At 52.0% G+C, this 21,550-nt stretch overlaps 1 protein-coding gene across 1 annotated transcript in view; it reads right to left on the bottom strand.

Moving 5' to 3' along the window:
• The window catches only part of STX1A (syntaxin 1A), a 68,944-nt gene extending 51,462 nt beyond the window's left edge, over positions 1-17,482 (bottom strand). Inside the window, exon 1 of the mRNA XM_059486825.1 lies at positions 17,424-17,482. Coding sequence (XP_059342808.1) covers positions 17,424-17,453 — 30 coding nt within the window. The 5' untranslated portion in view covers positions 17,454-17,482. The remainder of the gene's footprint in view (positions 1-17,423) is intronic.
• Positions 17,483-21,550: the final 4,068 nt, after the last annotated feature.

The following is a 21,550-nucleotide window of genomic DNA, read 5'->3' as shown; positions in this document are numbered from 1 at the left end:
AAAAGATTATCATCCAAAGCAGCTACACGACGGAGGGAAATGGAAAATTAACAGGTTGGGAAAGTTTCCTCTCACTCCATCTTTACAAGAGAGAAGAAGCCAGTAGAATGGAGATTTATTAAAACAGGACTGCCTCTGCTCATCTCATGATGATTGCAGTTACACACTACCCCATGGCCCCTCTGCACTCTGCAGAGAGACAGCCACTACAGACTCCAGTGAGAGCCCTCTTGCATGGAAATAAGCCAGATGAAATATCCATCCCACCCCCTAAAATTGTCTTTCCACCCTACAGTGACTGATTTGGGTGGTATCATCTGCAGACCTCAGCTTTCAGCCTTGCCACCACTTGTGGCACTTTTTGCCTGGGTAACTAATGGAATATATCACATGGACTCCATTTTCTTCATGGTGGAAAAAGGACATTCTTTATTCACATAACTCCTTTATATACAGTTTTACAGACCTCGTGTGGGACTCCCATTGGTCAGAAGCTTTCTTGTTAATTAATTACTGGTCAGTAACAAGTTGTTACCCTGTATTGATTGGTCACTTAAACTCTCAGTGTGTACATGCAGGGAAAGTTTGTGAGAGATACTTTTCATTTTTCTATCTAAGGTGTAAAAACAGTTTATACAGGTACAAGTTGTCTTTCACCCAGGAACAGATTGTTATGTTAATGAACTGCTCGCACCAGGATTGCTTTCACATGGGAACCTGCAAAGGGCCTGACAAGGCCAGCCTCTGATTTTAGGAGAGAATGCTTAATTTTATGAAGCCTTTCTTTATAATTTTTCTACCTTACTACAACAGTTAACTCACTCCCACATAGTTATCCCATTCACAGTTATCCAGAGCCTTTGTGATCAGAGAGCTCCCCCAATTCTGGTGAAAATCTCACCCTGACAAGGAAGAGGTGAGCTGCCTTTTCTCCAGGCTGAGCTGCCCCAGCTCCCTCAGCCCCTCCTGGTGCTCAAGACCCTTCCCCAGCTCTGTTCCCTTCTCTGGACATGCTCCAGCCCCTCAATGCCTTCCTGCCCCATGGTTTGAGGTGCCTCCGCAGTGCCCAGCCCAGGGGACAGTCACTGTCCTGGTGCCACTGTGTGCAGGGACAGGCTGGGGCTGCAGAGTCCCTGCAGCACGCACTGCCAGCTTTTCCCTGAAATTTTTTGTTTCTAAAATTCTGCAGTTTGCTCCCAGCAGGTGCACACAGCCTCTCCCATTCCCTTCAGCAGTGTCAGTGCAGCATGGAGAGCCAGAGCACAGCTCAGGCTTGGGCAGAGCTGGGTACAGGAGCACATCCAACCCTCCCACACCTCCCTGGAACCAGGGGCAGGGTTTGGCCACGGGCGCAGACATCTTTTATGAAAAATCATTTCCTTTGGATTTTTCCTCCTGAGAAGCTGAGAGGCCTCAGGAACAAAATGTAAACAATGGTTATCTGCTGCTGTGGAATGCAACAGGTGCATCTGTGATTGGCCCATGTTGGATGTTTCTAATTAATGGCCAATCACAGTGAGCTGGCTGGGACTCTCTGTCCAAGCCACAAGCCTTTGTTATCATTCCTTCTTATTCTATTCTTAGCCAGCCTTCTGATGAAATTCTTTCTTCTATTCTTTTAGTATAGTTTTAATGTAATATATATCATAAAATAATAAATCAAGCCTAAATCAAACATGGAGTCAACATTCTCGTCTCTTCCCTCAACCTGAGACCCCTCTGAACATGGTCGGTCACATTTTAAATCCTTCCTGTGTGCCAGTGCCACCAGGCAGCCCAGTCCCTCCCCCTGGCCTGTGTCACCACTGCTCCAGCCTTGCTCCAAACCATCTGAGCACGGTGACAGCTGTCACTGTCCCAGCCCCAGTGCCACCCCTTCAGCCAGCACCAAGCCTGGCTGTAAGCTCAGCTCCACCTGGGGCCAACAACTGCTTCCAGAGCAATGCCCACATGTGCTCCATTGCTCCCAGAGCACCCCAAGCATTCCCCCAGCACATGGCTTGAGGGCTCACCATCGAGGAGGTCACAAAAAACCATGTCCTAAAGCTAGGAAAGCATGGACAGAGCTTTGCTACAGACACACAAGTACCACCCGTGTTCACATTCCACTTACACATCACACATTCCTGCCAGGTTGGTGCTGTGCTTGATTTTAAGCACCAACAGCTCTGCAGCATCACACACTCTGGTGGGTGGTACTGAGAGCCCACTGGATGGGCAGTAACACACAGACCCCCACCTACACCCCCAGGATGCTGGAAAACGCCAACAGCCCCTGGAGAGACACACTGGGAGTGATGGAAGATGCACCTGCCAATGCAAACACCACCCTGGTGTTGCTATAGGACACAAAAGAACACGAGCTCACACCGCTGTTCTCGAGGTGAAGAAAAAAGGGAAGTTTATTTTCTGACTCCAACAATTATAGTTTTCCAATAGTGACAGTGGATTGGAGGGTGACAGTGCCACCTCTCCAATGACACTGGACAGACCAACAGTCCGTCAACCTTCTCTTCCTCCATAAAAGAATGCAAAACAATGAGTTATTTACAGAAAGCGTGTGAGAAAGTTCACTACAAGAACGTCAACATCAGAAGGCTTAGAAAATCTTAAAAAAACAGGGTGACATCCTGGATGTGTGTTTACAGGACAGGGGATCTTTCTTCCCTCATCCTGCTAAGCCTCCCCACATCAGGGACAAGGACAAGGACATCCACACCACCCCCACATGGAGGGGACCTGTCCTGCCTGCAGCTCCTGCCACCTCACAATGCCCCCAACAGGATGGGCATCCACAGGAAGGAGTAAAGGAAAGGAGGATGGATCAGGGGATTCTGCTGGGTGACAAATGGGGCTTGACCTGGCCATGGGCACTGGCAGCACAGAAAGACAAATGTCTCCTGGGCTCACCCTCAGCAGTGTGGACAGAAGGACAGCGAGAGGATGTTCCCCCTCTGCTCTGAGTCACCCTGGAGCTGCCCCCAGCTCTGTCCCAGAGCAGGACAATGGTGTTGGACTGAGGGTGGAGTCAGGCTGGACATGGGGGAAAAATGTCAGACCAAAAGGGGCTGGCACAGGGTGCCCAGAGAAGCTGTCGTTTCCCCATCCCTGGAAGTGTCCAAAGCCAGGCTGGACAGGGCTTGGAGCAGCCTGGACCAGTCAAAGGTGTCCCAGCCCACGGCAGTGGGTGGAATTGGATGAGAAGCACCAGCCAGCCCCTGCAGCCTTGTACAGAAAAACCTTCAACACAACCTCCCCACAAGCCTATCCAGTGGTTTTTGTTTTTTTTTTGCCATCATTCTGTCAGGGTCTCAATTTGCCAGAATTCTGAGCCCCTTTTTGAAGCCTGTGAGCAGAGTATTCCCACTGTTAATTTTAAATGAAGACTTGCACAGAAACCAGGAAGGCCAGTGACTGTCAGCAGAGGAAGAGCAGCAGGAGAGCAGTGTTCCTGCCAAGATGTTATTGTCCTTGTCACCTCTTGCTCGTCCCTTTCACATCCAAATCAGGCCTGCCTCATTGCACAGAGGATGCCACATCCCTGCCTGGTCCTATCTGGACCCTGCCATACCCAGAAACCCTGCAGGGAGGGGACCCAAGCCACACACAGCCTTGCCAGAGGCACCCATGCTTGAGGGTACAGCACTCCTGGGAGCACAGAGGCTGATGGACAGGCACAGAGATGTTATTTAGGGCAGGCACTGGACAGGGGGAGTGGCACAGAGCCCAGCCAGAAGCCCCATGAAGAGGAAATTACACAGATGGAGCCTGCTGGTCAGGAGGGCACATGTCACTTGTCACTCCGGGCTGGAGAAGGGCACCATCTGTGCAAGCCACGTCACTGGGAACACCCTCAGTGCCATCCTCACCCCTGTGTCAGGCACAGCATCCCATCCCACCCCACCACCCCAGCCCTGGGCCACACACAGCAGCCACATCCACTGATGGGTGCCTTGGACTGGAGCCAGAGGGGATGCCAGGCAGAGCAGCACTGATGGATCAGCTGCTCCTTGCAGCTCCCTCCACCCTGGCCCTCACTGCTCTACCCCAAGAGGTGTCCCCCCCATGATTAATTCTAATACAAAAGTAGCAAAGAGGCCAAAACTTTCAAAAAAGAAACAAACAAACAAAAAAAAAAAAACACAAAAAAAAAAAAAAAAAGAAGAAACATGTTTTGAAAGGAAACATAACAGTGTTTTGGCTTCATGCATCCCAGCTGTGAGCACCCCAGGTTTCTCAAGTCACATGGAAAGCTCCTGTCCCAGTCAAAACCACCTGCAGGTGCTGCTCAGCACAAGCAGCAAACAATTCCCTAGCCCGGTGTGACCGTGTTCACAGGGGCATTAAGATGAGGGAAGAGATGAGGCTCTGACTCCATGTTTCAGAAGGCTTGATTTATTATTTTTTATTATTTTATTATACATATTATATTAAAACTATACTATAAGAAGAAAAGCATTTCATCAGCATGCTAGCTAAGAATAGAAAAAGAAAGATAACAAAGGCTTTTGGCTTGGGCTCTCTGTCCAAGCCAGCTAATTGTGATTGGCCATTAATTAGAAACAACCACATGAGACCAATCACAGATGAACCTGTTGCATTCCACAGCAGCAGATAATCAATGTTTACATTTTGTTCCTGAGGCCTCTCAGGAGGAAAAATTCTAAAGAAAGGATTTTTCATGAAAATATGTCTGTGACAGCCTGGGAACACAATGTCAGGCACAGCATCCTCCCAGTGCCCCTCACCTCTGCCTCAGGCCCTGCCAGCCAGCACCAAGGACCCAGGGCTTGCAGGCTTCGTCCCCACACAGGGTGGATGAGGATAACCCTTCTTTTGCAAGGTGTTTATTTCTCCAGTCCACCAGAGGCTGGGCAGTGGCACCATGTGGGCCCTGACCTGGCAGCTGGGATGGCTCTGGGGGCTGCTGCCCTTCAGTGCCACCGAGCAGCAGGGCTGGGTGGGGAGAGCAGGGCACCCAGAGCTCCTCCAGTGTTGCCAGCTGGGGTCTGTGTACAAATCACCAACGGGACAGCACTGCTGGGAACTGCCTCGAGCTGTTTGATTTTCCAGCATCAGTCTCATTACATGGTGTAGGGGGATACAGTATGGGTAAATGAAGGTGGCATAGAATGTGATCTTATCCCCCAGTGAGTTGCAGCTGGACCAATTACTAAAGATTAGGAGCAGGCCTGATCTTAACAGGCCACACCTGTAGCCAATAAGAGAAGTGGTACAAAAGAGTGGATTGGTGGGATCTGGAGTCAGATGATGACTGCTGCAAGGACCAAGAGGAGTCAGTGCTTAGAGGAGATGACTGTGAGAAACATTGAGAAGGTATGCAACTCTGAGGATGTGGAATCCTTGCACTATAATGATAATAGAACTCTTGATATATAAGACAACAACATGGTTATGACAATGGGAAGATGCCAGCAGCTCACATCCCAGGCAGCAGACAAAGAACTCAGTGTTACAACTCACTTTAAAAGTTTTTTGACAATCCCACAAAGCAAAAGCACATTGACAATAGCTCTATCCAAGCACTATAAGCACAGGTACCTTTGGTTAAACAATGCTTGCTTATTTCGAATACAATACCTGCTTGTGAGCCTTAAACACAATGCACAGAGCTCCATTATTAAGCTTCAAACTTCCTAATATCTTGCTAGATAAACTTTTCTGTAGCTTAGAGAGTTATTCTAGACAAGTGTTAATACACAGACCATTGTTCTATTTGTCTTTGCTTTCTACTTTTTAAATATTTTTTCTGCTGACCAATCTCACGGCTGCTGCTCAGCTCTAACCACAGTTCTGCTGTCTCTAAGGCCTGCCTCTTGCAGCTTTCCCAAAACCCTCTGATTTTGTGGATTCCCACACTCCAGCAGCTTTTGGAGCCTCACAGGCTTCACAGTGCCCTCCACAAGGGCCAAAATCCCAAGTGAAGGCAGAAGCAAACTGTGATACCATCCCTGACAAAGAGGAGCAGCAGATGGGAAGACATCCAGAGCCCTGGAGCATCCCGGCTCTATTTTGAGGTTTTGTAACCAGCACATGCTAACAAATTCATTCCAGCCCATTCCCTCTCCAAGCACTTTCTGAAAGAGGCAAAGGAGCACAGAACACCTGAAAAGAATTGGTGCTTGGTCTCCTGCAAACAGCAGAGGGGGCAGGGTGGACAGTGAGGGGCACAATCAGCTCTCTGTGACCCCAGCAGTGACACACACAGCCCCAGGTTCCTGTCCTCTCCTGGCAGGGCGGGCTGTGAGGGGCACAACTGTGGCAGACATCTTTTATGGAAATTCCTTTCCTTAGGATTTTTCCTCCTGAGAAGCTGGGAGGCCTCAGGAACAAAATGTAAACATTGATTATCTGCTGCTGTGGAATGCAACAGGTGCATCTGGGATTGGTCTCATGTGGTTGTTTTTAATTAATGGTCAATCACAGTCAGCTGGCTTGGACAGAGAGTCTGAGCCACAATCCTTTGTTATCATTCTTTGCTATTCTATTCTTAGTTTTAATGTAATGTATATCATAAAGCAATAAATCAAGCCTTCTAAAATATACAGTCAGATCCTCATCTCTTCCCTCATCCAAAGAGCCCTATAAACACCGTCACACACAACCAGCTCTCTGTCACCCTAGCAGTGACACACACAGCCCCAGGCTCCTGTCCTCTCCTGTCAGGGTGCAGATGGGTCTGACCATGCCCAGGGAGCTGGTGCAGGCAGGGCAGAGGAACAACGGGGCTCAGTCCCTGCTGGGCACACCTGAACCCAACACAGCCCTCTGCCAAGGGCTGGCACATTTTCCTGGGAAACATCTGTGTCCAAAGAGGCAGCGAGCCCTTGCCTGCCTCCCACCCTAGCAGGACTCACAAAAGCAGCAGGGACAGGAGAAGCCAGCCCAGCTGCCATCCCCCCTCCCAGGGACCACCCAGTGAAGCACAGAAAGGGCTCATCCCTGAATGAGGAGGCTGCTGCACGCCTTCACTCCCAGGCTGCATCTGTTTGTTTGTATTTACCAACACCTCCGTGCTGCTCTGCCCGGCTGAAGAGATCCCAGCCATCTGGGCTTGGCTTGCTTTGTGAAATTATGTTCTTTTTGTGCCATGGCAGGGTGCACGGGCTGCTCCTGGGGCTGCCTCTGAGCAGCTGTGGGTCATGGCTGGGATTGTGTCCCCACACAGAGTGGCACATGGGTGTCACTGTCATATTTTCTGAAAAATCCTCTTTGCCCACGATTCTCCTCCTGGGAAGCTGAGAAGCCTCAGAGAAAAAAAGAAATGATCTGATTTTGCTTCTCCTGTTTTGCTGCTTTGGAATGTGGCTGGAGATTGTTTATCCAATATGTGAATTTTTTTTTCTTAATGACCAATCACAGCCAGCTGCGTCAGGACTCTGGAGAGCCACAAGTTTTCATTATCATTCTTGTTATGCCTTCTGAGGTATCCTTTCTCTGTTCTTTAGTATAGTTTCGATACAGCAAAATATATGATAGAACATATGATGTTATATCATATGACATAATATGATATTACATAATATAGTAATTATATTATATATTATATAATAGATGATATATGATATAATAGAAAATATAATAGGAAATATGATATATTATATAATATAATATGATATATAATATATATTGTAATATATCGTGTATATATAATGTGTGATATAATTATGCTATGATATATTATATTCTATATAATATATTGTATATGATATATAATATACTACATAATATATATAAAACATCATATAAATGATATAATATATAATGTATAATACCATATCATATAATACCATATCATATAATACCATATCATATAATACCATATCATATAATAATAAATTAGCCTTCTAAGAACATGGGGTCAGATTCATCAATTCCTCCCTCGTCCTGGGGACCCTGCAAACTCAACACACAGGGGTTCAACACCCAGCAGCAGTCACCTTGTCCCCTATATCCAAACCCCCAAGGCCAGTGGCAATGACACTGAGAGCTGCCAGGGCAGCTCATTCTGGCATGCAGCTGTGCAAGGAAGGACAAGGTCACAACAACTCAGCAGCTCTGACATCTCAGCATCTCACAGAGCCCAAAGGACACACAGGAGAAGGTACAGATACTCAAATGTCACAGAGCCAAAGAATAAAGTAGGGATTTCTGAAGAGGCCTCAATTGGATCCAGCTTCGGCAGCACAACCCAAAATGGTCACAAAACGCACAACCGGTCATGGGGTCTCACACGTTTATAAGTTTTGGTCCATTTGCTTACTGTAGCTTTAGCCCATCCAGTCCCATCCTCCTTGTTTTTCTCTCTTCAGCCCACTTTATTTATGCTCCTGGGTCTGAGGTTCTGGATCATTTGTCCTTGGTCCCCAGCTAGAGCAGGAATTGTTTTGTCTCCCTGCTCTGTGCAGAGAGCTCACCATTCCCTATTATGAAGCCCAGACCCACACAGAAAAGCTCAAACCTGAGGCATCACCCTGAGCTCCTCACACTTCAGGGTTTGCTTTAGGCATCTCCAGCAGCCAAAAAAAGCCCTTCAAGCAGGGGTGAAGTCCTGTCACTGAAGGTTTCCAGGGAGGTGGTGCCAAGGCTGAGGATAAGGATAAGCACAGCCAGAGGGTGTGCTCCCAGGAGAGAGCCCTGAAGAGCTGAACCACCCAAAACCATGTCTTAAACCACCTCAGCCTTTTTTGCAGACCATATAATACAGCTGTGCACCAGGATAAATTGGCCATTCCATGGCACACAGGCCCCAAACTCAGCTGTGCCCTATTCCAGCAATAATCCAGCTGGTAGCCTGCCACCAGTGGTGCTCTCCAGGGATCAGGGCTGGGGCCAATCCCTCATCAATGACATGGACAAGGGGATCAAGGCACCCTCAGCAGAAGACACCAAGCTGGGGGAGATGCTGACCTGCTGGAGGGCAGGAGGGATCTAGACAGGCTGAGTCAATGGGCCAAGGCCAATTCTGTGACATTCAATGAGGCCAAATTCAACACTAGGGTATCAACAACCCCATGGAGTGCTCCAGGCTGGGGGCAGAGCCACTGAAAAGCTGGGAAAGGCCCTGGGGTGCTGGCCAGCAGTAGCTGAACATAGCCCATGTTGGGGGATAGAATATAAGAAAATAAAGATAGTGTAGAAAATAAGAAAATAAAGATAGTGTAGAGAGTAATCTCACCCCTAAGGAGCTGCAGCTGGGCCAATTATCAAAGATTAGGGGCAGGCCTGACTTTAACAGGCCACAGCTGTAACCAGTGAGACGAAGATGCTATAAAAGAGTGGGGTGGCTGGTTGAAAAGGGAACTGGAGTCAGTTGGCTGCTTTGTGAGGAAGAAAGAGTCAGTGCTCTGAGGAGATGCCCACAAGAACTACCAAGAAGGTGTGAAACTTCTGTGATAAGGATTCAGCAGTATGGAACCCCTGCAGTAAGATGACAACAGGCCCAGGTGGGCAAGAGGCCAGTGGCACTTGGCTTGTATCAGACATAAAGTGTCACAGGACCAGGGCAGGGATTGTCCCCTATGCTGGACACTGCTGGGGCACCACAAATCTTGGGTCAGTTCCGGGCCCCTCACAACAAGGTGGTCATGGAGATGCTGGAGCATGTCCAGGGAAAGGAATGGAGCTGGGGAAGAGTCTGGAGCAGCTGAGGGAGCTGGGGGGGCTCAGCCTGGAGAAAAGGAGGCTCAGGGGTGACCTCACTGTCTACAATGCCCTGGCAGGAGGATGGAACCAGGTGGGGGTCAGGCTCTGCTCCCAGAGAACAAGGGACAGGACAAGAGGAAACAGCCTTAACTTGTGCCAGGGCAAATTCAGTTGGATACTGGGGAAAATTTCTCCATGGAAAGAAAGGGCTGTCCAGCCCAGCTGCAGGGCAGGGGTGGAATCATCATCCCTAAATGGATTTAACAGCTGTGTAGTTGTGGGACTTGGGGTTAGTGCTGGAGAAACATTGGATCTTAGAGGAGTTTTCTAACCTAAACAATTCTGTAATTCTAATATTCACCAAAACCAGCCCATACCTTCCCAGTAACAACTTTTTTTTTTTTTAATGAAAAAAAGTCTGAGGCACAGATGACTTCAGCATTCAGCAGCATCTGCATGAGTCAGGTGGTGTTTCCAATTTCCAGCACTAGCAGCACAAGGGAGAACATGACTTCCAAGAGTTTTGTCCTTAGGTGCTTGTTTGCATTCCTGCAAAACAATTCCCAGCCTCTGGCATAAAGTCCAAGCCTTTCATCAGAACCATGATCACTCTTAAGCTCAGTTTTAAAAGCAATCAGGTAAAATTCTCCTTAATTCTGAAGAGCAAGTGCCAGAGGTGACACCAGTCCTGGAGAGGGCAATGAGCTGAACTCTGAACTCGCTGACCTCCTCCTGTAGCTCTGAAACATGGACAGCATTATCACCTTCTGGAAAAGCACCCAGACTTTACAGCCAGCACTTTATAAATTTACAGTCATGGCTGGAGAATGATTTGCTTAAAAACAGACTTAAATAATCTGAAATTAATTTTTTAACATCCTCTAAGTGGCATCATCATGGTTACAGCTCCTGTGCAGACCAGAGCTGCCAGAGAAAAAATAAGGGAAGCCTCAGGCAGAGAAGGTGACAGGGACAGCACCACAATTCCAGTGGCTGTGGGATCAACACAGTCCACACAATGGTTACCCTGCAAACCCCACCATCTCACCTACAAACAGGCACTCATGGAATACTGATCTGGAATGGACCTTCAAGGATGCTCCAGTCCAACCCTCTGCCTGGGCAGGGACACCTTCACCAAACCAGGCTGCTCACGTGGTCATGAAAGCTCAATGACATTCCTTTGGTGCTCTTACCTAGACCCTGTAAAAGAACCTCAGCACCATCCAGGTGAGCCACTGATCTTCCCAAAAGGCAAAGGTCTTCTGGAAAACCAAAAAGTCATTTCATAGACAAAGCCAAGGTCTGACAGAACCTGATGGAAGACCAGAAATGGCAGAGAAAAAGGCAGAGCTCATACTGGAAAACCTGCAGCACACATCTGCAGAAGTACAGCAGCATGGAGTGGCCACAGAACAGTGAGCATAAAACTTCATTTTTAGTTATTTCCCATGAAAAGAAACGTGGGTTTGCAAGTATTCCCTAGAATCTGGAAAACTGCACTGTTAACACAAAGTTCAGTCCTACCCTGCAGCAATATTTGATGCTGCACAGCCAGGTCTGTCCCCTGTGCTGGGCTGTATCCTGAGGGGCCTGTGGATGCCGGGGAAGGAGGAGGAACCTTCTCCTGTAGAAAGAACATGCTTGCCTAGGAGCAAATGAGCACAATTTGGGCAAGAGATCTGGAATTCTACCACCAGTCAGGAGCTGGTCTAGTGGAAGATATCCCAACCCAGGGCAATAGGGTTGGATGATATGGTTTTTTGAAGGTTCCTTGGCAACTGAGGGGAATCTTTTCTTGAGCCTGAGCTCTCCAGGGCTGCTGGAGCAGAAGAACTTCCTGATCTCCTCTGGATGTCCTCAAGCTTTTGGTCAGCAGATGTCCTGGGCTGCACTCACTACTTCCACCACTCCTGCAAGGGGAGAGCAGCTGCATCACTATGGAAAATACTCAGAGTATCACTGAAAAAGGGTGAAAGGTGTTTCAGAACATCTCTCATGTGGGATCTGAGCATCCTGAAGTCTGTCTGCTGTGTCAGCCCCATCCCTGGAAGTGTTCAAGGTCAGACTGGAAGAAGGCTCAGAGCAATCTGGTCTAGTGAAGGTGTTCATGCTCATGGTACCACATGGTTGGTGAAGGTCCTCTCCAAGCCAAACCACTCTGTGAGCCCATGACACACCCAATGCCACAGCCTGTCCCCTGCTCACAGCCATAAGTCTGCTCCCTGATTTGGGGGGCAAAAGCAGTGCCCACATTCTGTGACAGTGTTCACAGGGGTTTTTGGATGAGGGAAGAGACGAGGATTTGACTCCATGTTTCAGAAGGCTTGATTTATTATTTTATGATATATATTACAATAAAACTATCCTAAAAGAATAGAAGAAAAGGATCTCATCAGAAGGCTAGCTAAGAATAGAAAAGAAAGAATGATAACAAAGGTTTGTGGCTCGGGCTCTGTGTCCAAGCCAGCTGACTGCGATTGGCCATTAATTACAAAGATCCTACGTGGCCAATCTCAGATGCACCTGTTGCATTCCACAGCAGCAGATAACCATTGTTCACATTTTGTTCCTGAGGCCTCTCAGCTTCTCAGGAGGAAAAATCTTAAAGAAAGGATTTTTCATGAAAAGATGTCTGTGACACACATTCCCAAGAGCAGCCCTGGTTCTGGCCACTGCAGGCAGGGGCACAGGCAGAGGTACAGAGGTACAAGTAGCCTGTGACATTTCCCCCCTGCCCTCTCCCCTTCTTTCAGTTCAGCAAAACTTTCTACTCCTTGTGCTTCCACTGTTGCCTGGTTTCACGTTTTCCCTGAGCAAAGAGCCTCTCTGGCTCTGTGCCTGCTCTGCTCCTGACACAGCACTGCTCCATCTCCATTTCCCCTGCTGTCCTCTGCTTGCCCTCCCCTCCCCACCTCTCCTGCAGGATCATCCCATGGTGCAAGGACACTCTCCTGAGGCAGGTGTGCTCAGGTCACCTGGAGCCACCACAATCCCACACACTCTGTCTTCCTGCCCTTCCACCTGGGCTCACTCTCCTCCTTTTTTGCTAATATACATAATTTTCTGGAAGAAGCAATTTATCACAGTACTTAGCTTAATGAGCCTTACTGTACATGTTCTGCCTGTAGTGATAATTTTGCATATTTCCTGAGAAATCTTGTTAATGGCAAGATACATGGCAAAACAAACATTTGTACAGCTTCCGAGCAGCTCACACACAAAGACACTGGAATTAAAACAGTGGGAATGAGACTGAGCCCTTTTGGCTCCCTCCTCTCAGACACCCAGGGCACAGCTGATGTATCTGGCTGCACTTATCAGCACTCTTATCACCCTTATCACTCTCTGGTGCCCAGACTGACAGCAGGTCTCAGTGGGGCAAGAGTATTTCTGTGTTTAAGTTGATTTCAGTGGGACCACCAAACCCCCATGTACCAGACCTGAAGCTCCCCAACACATCCAAGGGACCCTGGGGCTCAGTGTCCCCTCTGAGCTCTGTCTGTCCCTCAAACCCTGTCCATCACTCCAGGCTGGGGACAAGATACACCACCCAGAGTGACCTAGAGCCTGGGCTTTGCCTGCAGCCATGTCTAAAGCACAGAAGGTTTTCCCAGTTTTTAGCTTGTCCTACCATGGTGTGCACCCACTGGTGAGAACAGTGTCCCTGTGGCACGGGGACACCCAGGACCCCTCAGTGCTGGGGAACACAAGAACATCCCACACAGGAGCATGTAGGAGCAGAAGAACATCTCACAGGAGCATGTAAGAGCACAAGAACATCCCACATGTGGGATCATAAGAATATCTCACACAGGAGCATGTAGGAACACAAGAACATCTCACACACACAGGAGCATGTAGGAACACAAGAAGATCATACTGGAGCATGCAGGAAGACAAGAACATCTCACACAGGAGCGTGTAGGAACACAACACTTCACACAGGAGCATGCAGGAGATGTAGGAACATCTCACACAGGAGTATGTAGGAATGTAAGAAGATCCCACACAGGAGCATGTAGGAACACAAGAGCATGCCACAGGAGCATGTAGGAACACAGGAACATCTCACACAGGAGCATGTAGGAATGCAAGAAGATCCCACACAGGAGCATGTAGGAACACAAGAATATCCTACACAGAAGCATGTAGGAACATGAGAACATCTCAGAGGAGCCTGTAGGAACACAAGAACATCTCACACACACACAGGATCGCATAGGAACACAAGAAGATCCCACACACAGGACCATGAAGGGGCACAAGAACATCTCACACTGGAGCATGTAGGAACACCCTACACAGGAGCATGTAGAGCTCATCTACATCACTCTGTCACCTTCCTCCTTGCCCAGCTGCCCAGCTGTCCCCAGCAGTGAAGGTCCAGCAGCATCTCACCCTCCTGCTCCAGGACCCCACAGGAGCAGGCACAGCAGCTTCCCTGCCTCAGTGCTTGTGGGATCAGGACTGCTGTAAGGGCAGCCATGATGTGTGACCTGCCAGGGCAGCTCTGCTCCTCCCCACCCCAAAATCCAGCATTTCAGTGATGCTAAAGCCCTCAAGCCGAGGCAGAACTGGGGACACAGCCACCGGCTGCCACCTGCCATGTGACAGCCCTACTCCCCAATGGCAGGGACACAGGACAGCTGAATTATACACAGGACAGCTGAATTATTCACGTGTGACCCTTCTGGATGAACAGAAGAGCTCAAAAGGGTTAACAAGGGAAAGGAAGATGGCATCTGAACCAGTGAATGTATTCATCTGCAAGGTCTGTAGGGACTTCTGCAGCCGGGGGGTTCTGGAAAAGATGGAGTCACACAAGACCTGACCTCTGCAAACAGCAACTGTGCTCGACTTCACATTCCTGCCCCCAGGAGAGAAAGCCTCAGTAGGAACAGGATGGAATGAAGAGGAAGGGATGGAGAGAGGTCAGGCTGTGAGTCCTGGGGCACTGCTGCAGATTTCACTGCCACAGGAGGGGACAGGGGGCACCCACAGAGCCCAACCTGGAACCCACCTCGCTTCCTCTCCCCTTTTATTTTTAACTCCCATCTCCCACTGCTCCCACTGGCAGGAGGCAGTGCTGGGAGCAGGGACTTGGCTGTCAGGAGTGAGGATTCAGCCAGCTGGGAAGGGCAGTGGCACGGCATAAACACACAAACATCACTGTAAAAATGCACACAAAACAGCTGTGGAGATGAACAACAGGCACAGGGGGTAAGTGCACCCCAAAAAATGGGCCCTGCCCATGGCTGGGGGTTGGAACTGGATGGTTCCTTCCAACATAAACCACTCTGTGATCCTATAACACTGGCACATCTCCCTTGCTTCCTCCCACTCTCTAACACCATTCATAATTATTTTACCATTTGGACCTGTGTCACATCCTGGAAATCCCAGTGCCTCACTCAGACTGAGCTGTCAGCCCTATGGCATGATGCAGCACCACAGGACTCTCACAGCCCTGCATGTACACACCACCTCACCAGGGCTGCTTCTGGGGGTGCTGGGGAATGGGACCAGCTCCAGATTCACCCCAGATGGGCAGGAAACACCACTGACAGCCAGAGCTGTGACACCTGCACAGAAGCAGCTGTAAACAAAGCTTTGCTCAGCCTCATCCAAGGCATCCTGCACAGCCCATCCTCAGCAGCTCTCCTTCCACATGTTTTATCTAAGTTAAATTTCCTATCCCTGCTCCAGAGCAGATCTGGGGGCACTACTCCCACAAGGGCACTGAATAAGCTCCAGCAAGTCTGATCCAAACCAGAGCTGAGGCTCAGGAAAGAACTGGGATTAGCATTTTGAATATCAAGTACCATTTTAAAAATCCCATTAAGACATGGAGTTGCTGTTCTGTAGAGCAGTGACCGCCCTGCATCCCCTCCTCTGCTCCAACAATGCCAGCTCTTTTTTTATTAATCCTTCCTTTTTATCATCCCTGGCAGAATTTAAGCACTGTATTAACATGGGAGGAACCAACCCAGGCTATTAATGAGGCAGAGCAGAGAGGATACAAGTTCAAACACTCCTGACTCTGTGTCCACTGCAGCATCTTGCTCCTCCCTGGTGTCTGCCAGCACCAAGGGTGTAAATCCACGCTGCCTCACTCACTGCAGTGCTGCCAGGGGGCACCCACTCATATTCGGGGTAACTGGATGCTCAAAAGCATTGCTCCATCCCCAGGAGTCCCCGGGAAGAATGCTGCACCCTCAGCATGAGGCTGATGAATAAGGAGCAGCAGCAGGAGCGAGGCGAAAACACATTTTATTTTTCTTGAGGCATATTTAAAGGAACAGAGAGATTTTAAAATACTCCATGGCATCACTTCTCAGCCAGCAACGGCTGCCAAAAGGACATTCATGAGGCTTCTTTTTACTATTATTATTAAAAAGCCTGCTTTCCAATCCCATTTCACAGCCTGTGCTGGTGGTGGAGACAGAGCCCCATGTTTGGGTGTTTTCCAGGCAGAGTGGGGAGGCAGCTCTTGGGGGAGCCTCTTCCTCCTCCAGAATCCACAGCACCCACAGCGAGCCCTGGGCATTCAGAGCTGCCCAGCTACCCCAAGAGCTGCCCATCGCCCCAAGAGCTGCCCATCACCCGCTCAACCCCTCGCTGGCATCACCCCAGCCCCATCCTCCGGGTGCTTTTCAGACCAAACCAAACTCGCAGCCAAGTGATGCTGGTGGCAGCTCTGATGCCCGACCAGACTGGGCACCACGGTGGTGCGCAGTGCCCCTCACTCTATGGCAGAGTCCTCCCCACGGGACAGACCCCCTGCAATCCCAGGCAGCTCTGCAGCGCCAACCGTGAAGTAATTTTAAAAAATAATCCACCAAAAAAAAAAAAAAAAAAAAAAAAGGAAAAAAGCCATACAAACAAGAAAAAGCACTAGCGGGAGGACCGGGGGTGGTACGGGCGAGGGCTGGAGCAGCACCCCGGGATTTCGGGCTGTGCCCCTCCGGCCACTGCCGCTGTGCCCAGGGCTCGGCCCCAGCGTGGGCAGCAGCCCCGAGGGTGCCGCAGGGGCCCGGGTATGGGCACCAGGGGCACCGGGGCTCCTTCCACCGATGCTCCGTGCGCGCAGCCGCCGCCGCCGCCTCCCACCGCCCGCGGCCCGGGCTCGGGGGGCTCGGGGACCTCGGGGCCTCCGCGGGGCACAGGGCCGGCCCCGGCCGCACACGGAGCCCGAGGCCTCCCCGCCAGGCCGGGTCACGGCGCCGGGGTTAGCGCGGTGCAGGCGCCCCCCGGCCCCGCCGCAGCGGCTGCGCCGGAGGATGAGCACGCAAAACGGGAGGGGAGCGGGCGCGGCACGGTCCCGGGGAGCACGGCACGGCACGGTCACGGGGAGCACAGTACGGCACGGCACGGCCCCGCGGGCAGCCCCCGCCCGCTCCGCTACAAACACACGTCCGTATCCGCTCCTCCCAGCGGCGATGCTGCTCCGCCGCCGCGGCCCCGGCACCGCGCAGATCGCCGCTCGCAGCGCCCGAAGCCGGGCAGAACCGCAGCGGTGCGCGGCGTGCGGACGGCGCAGCCCGAGGAACCCCCCCACCCCTAACCCCGACATCCCGGCCGTGTCCGGGGGGCTCATCCCCTGCCGCCAGCCCCCGCCCAGCCCCCTCGCCGCCGCCGCTCAGGGCAGGGCGGCCCCCGCGCAGGGAGGGGGGCCCAGCCGGCTTCGGGCGGTGCCCGATGGGGGCAGAGGGCTGCCCGCATCCCCCTGAGCCCCGGGTGCGCCCCGCACTCACCGCGCGCAGCTCCCCGGTCCGGTCCTTCATCCTTGCCCCGCTGCCGCTGGGAACGGGCAGAGCGCGGGGAGGGGCGGGCGCCGAGCATGCGTGCGGCGCTGCGGAGAGGGGCGGGGGACACGGCGGGGACCCGGCCATGGCGGGGGGGACCGGCAGGGGGACCTGGCACAGGGACTCTCACATCTCAGACTGAGGGGAGGCGGCATGCGGGGTCTCACATCGCGGGGAGCCCACCGGAGGAGGGGATGGCACAGATGGCAAGGTCACGGCTGTGACAAGGGGATGTCACCGAGGGGGGGGGGGGTCGCGACCGAGGGAAAATGAGGTGTCACAGCTGCAGGTCACGCGCCCAGGGGACCTCAGACGTGGGGGAGTCTCGTCTATGGGAGGGGGTCTCGCTGGGAAGGGTCCACGCGAGAAGGTCGCAGCTGCAGGTTACACCCAAGGGACGTCACACTTGGGGGGGGGCACAAGAGGCAGTCACATCTGGGGATAACATCGGGAGGGATCACACCTGGGGAGGTCATACCTGTGGACATCACATCGCCGTGCTCTTAAGGGTGTGGAGGGATGCACAGCAGGGCAGCCCCAAGAGCAGGGTCACCCCTGGGTGTCCCCGGGGCGGTGGCAGTGGTGCTGGGGCTCCTGCAGACAGCGAGGTTTGGTGGCACCAACAGGAGGGGCTGGCTCTGCCCCCCAGCCTGGGGACAAGCAGGACATGTTGGGGGTCCACCCTGAGGACCCCAAAACCAGCCGCGCAGGGAGCAGAGAAGTGCCAGCAGGGCTCACACAGACATTGCCAGTTTGCGGGATCTCCCACAGCCGGGGCCTGCAGGTTCCTGCACGTCCTGGAGCCATCGCATCCAGCCACGGGGCCACGGTTCCTGCAGTCCGGCAGTGTCCAGCATCCCTGGGGTGCCCGGGGCCGGGGTACTGGGGTACCCTGTGCAAAGGCTGCGGTCTCCCCCGCGGGTGTTACGGCCAAATCCAACGCAGCTCAGCCTGCATACAGCGCTACTCACGCCTCATGACCCGCACACCCCACACAACACCCCACACAACACCTCACTCACCGCGCATGGCTCCGCTCACCCCCCACAGCCCCGCTCACTGCGCACTGTCCCACAAACCACGCACGGCCCCCCTTGCACAGCTCCACTCTACCCCATTCACCCCGCACTGTCCCGCACAGCCCCGCTCGCCCCACAGAACCCTGCTCCCCCTCAGTGCCCCGTTTTTCCCGCACAGCCCCGGTTAGGCCGCACATCCCCGGTTAGCCCTCACAGCCCCGGTAATCTCACTGCCCCTCTCTCCCCCAAAGGTGAACCCGGCCCGGGCTCCGAGCGCGCCTCTGGGACGCGGCGCCCCCTGGCGGCTCCAGGCAGAACCTGCGGAGTCGCTCTCCGGTACCCCGGGTACCCCCGGTAACCCCGACCGACACCCCCGGCACCCCCAGCACCTCTGGCACCTCCGGTACACCCGGTAACCCCGGCATCTCCGGTATCCCCAGCACCCCCGGTAACCCCGGTACCCTCGGTAGCCCCGGTACCCCCGGTATCCCGGAAACCCTAGCACCCCCGGCACCTCCGGTACCCCCGAGGCGGAGTTAGGGCTCCCTTCCCGCTCCTCCGGAAGAGCTCATCCCCCTGGGCCAGCACAACCCGATTACATCAGGGCCACCCCAATATTCCCATATTATCCCTTGTGTGTTCTTCCCCTAATTACTCATATCCATCCCTTTAGCACCTTTGCTTCCTCTCTAAAACATCCCTTTTATAAATCTAAAACATCCCCATAATAAACTCTGTGTCCTTGGGGTTTTCTTTAAAACATCCCCATAATAAAGTCTGTGCCCTTGGGCTTTCCTGGAGACCTTGAACCATCAGGGTCAAGGCTTCCTGCAGGGGAAGGGCCCATCTCCCTCCCAGAGATTTGAAACTCCTGCTCCCAGCCATACATGTATTAGCATGAAAACCAGCTCTGTGCATGCCAAGAAGTGGAACAGGGAACAGGATTTTTGGTCACCACCATCCAGGTGCCTTTAAAGAGCCCTGATGTCAAGGGATACCTGTGGGCACCTCAGCTGGGAGTGCAGGAGCAGGATCCCATTGTGCTGAGAGGTCTCAGTGGTGGAACTTCAGCACTGGGCACAGTTTAGGTGCTGGGCACAGCTCAGGTGCTGGGCACAGCTCAGGTGATGGCACAGCTCAGATGAAGGCACAGCTCAGGTGAAGGCACAGCATTTCTCCTGCTGGTGCTGCACTGATTTACTGACACAGACCTTGTTGCTGTGAATCACTCCAGTGCCAGGGATGGTCTCACTCATGGAAGGATGTACAAAGCCACCATCATACTGCAAGGGAAAGACCTTGTCTGGTGTCAGAGCAGCCCTCTAGTGCCCACCATGGGGTTTCACCTCCCCTGATACCTCTCAGCACCCTGTGGAGGGAAGAGGCTGTTCCCAAGATGGTTCCAACGTCCTACACTCTCTGTGCTCTGGCTCCTTGTGTCACATGCTCTCCAAGCTCAGCCTTCTGCAAGGCAAGGCTCTTCTGTGTGTCAGGATCTAACCCAAAGAGTTGAGACATGGCTGTGGGGTGATAGGTCTGCCAAGAGTCCTGGACATGCAGGGGCTCATGGAGAGGGTTACATAGCTCCTCACTTGTGCTACAGGCAACAGAGGCTTGCAAATCCAGGGAGCCAGAGGCACAGCTCGCTGGAACAGTGCCTGTGCCTGCTGCACTCAGTGTATGGATGGACTTTCAGGTGTTTAGGCAGCCTTTTAGGCAGCCCAGAAACCCAAAGACACATGAGGAATTACAGAGGTGCTTTGAGCAGAGTCTGCAGAGGATGGCTGGTGCAGCTGCAGCAGATCCAAGATCAATCCTGTCCTCAAGGACTTCTATCAGGAGAGACAGAACCACAACTGCCAATGGAAGAGTTCAGACACACACAAGGGGGTGCAGAATAAATCCTCAACAGAAGCACAGAGAAAAGCAAGTGCTGGGCTCAGGGTGAAGCTGACAGTGTGAACGTGATGGAAATCCAGAGTGCAGCCCTGAGCTGCAGCTTGGCTGTGAATCAGAAACCACCTGAAGCTGCTCATTCATTCATTTTCAGTCACTGCTGGCACTTCAGCGACACTATTCACTTTGGAGGGAAAAGACAGAGATCCTGGAAGAGCTGCTGGAAGTTATTTGTCGAGGATTAGGCTGGAAAGCCGTTCATGGAGGACCAGAGTCACAGAGCACATCAGTGCTGAGGGAGCCAGGGAGGCACTCTCTGTGCCAAGAACACAGGCTAAGTCCTGAGGCTTAGGAGGATCTGAGAGGCAAGGAAGGGATGAGGTGGATGGGCCACTCCACACCACCTCCCTGCAAGGGAGACTCACCCCTCATCCCACTCAATGCCCACAGGGAGATGCCAGGGAGGGCAGGAACAGCACAGGGAAAGGTCCATATGATCATAGTCGCAAGTAGATCCAGCTGGAGGTTCCCTCTCCCTGCCTGAGAGAAGCAGGTATGTCAGTGCCAATTGCTCAAATGCTTGTCTCCATGCCAACAGACATTAAAAGTTGCTTTTGGACAGCTAGCACAGGCTGCAATCTCATTTGTCCAAGGATGGAAAGATGCTGCACCAGGGTCTTTCCAGGGACAGGACTCCTGTCCCCACTCAGCAAACAGGGAGATGATGTTGGGAGGAAGGGGAACTGTGCCATGACTTGGAGAAGCTGAGGGAAGGCACTCAGAAAGGCATTGGATGGGGGTGGAAAATTGGGAAGAGCCATGCGCTGTGGCTGAAAAAGTCAAAATGGGACAGGACATGGTAAACAAAGGAAAAAGAGAGGTGACCAAGGAGAAGGAGAGGCAATTCAGCCTTTTGAACACATCTGTGGTGGAAAAAAATCAGACATTATAAGGGCTCATTATTTCCAGCAGCAATAGGAAAAGTGGACATTCCCTTCTCTACAGCTTGTCTCATCTCTCATTCCCAATCCCATGTCCAGAGCTGTAAGAGCATCATGGCGTTCACAAGAACATGAGCAGACGGAACAAGATTTCCCAGGGAGTGGCAGAGTGGGACAGGAATACCCCAGAGAAACAAGAATCACCTAAAAGGAATCACAG

Source organism: Ammospiza nelsoni, chromosome 21, assembly GCF_027579445.1.
Source record: "Ammospiza nelsoni isolate bAmmNel1 chromosome 21, bAmmNel1.pri, whole genome shotgun sequence".
Taxonomy (NCBI): Eukaryota; Metazoa; Chordata; class Aves; order Passeriformes; family Passerellidae; genus Ammospiza; species Ammospiza nelsoni.
The sequence above is the reverse complement of the archived record's forward strand: the minus strand, read 5'-3'. Positions and strand labels throughout refer to the sequence as shown.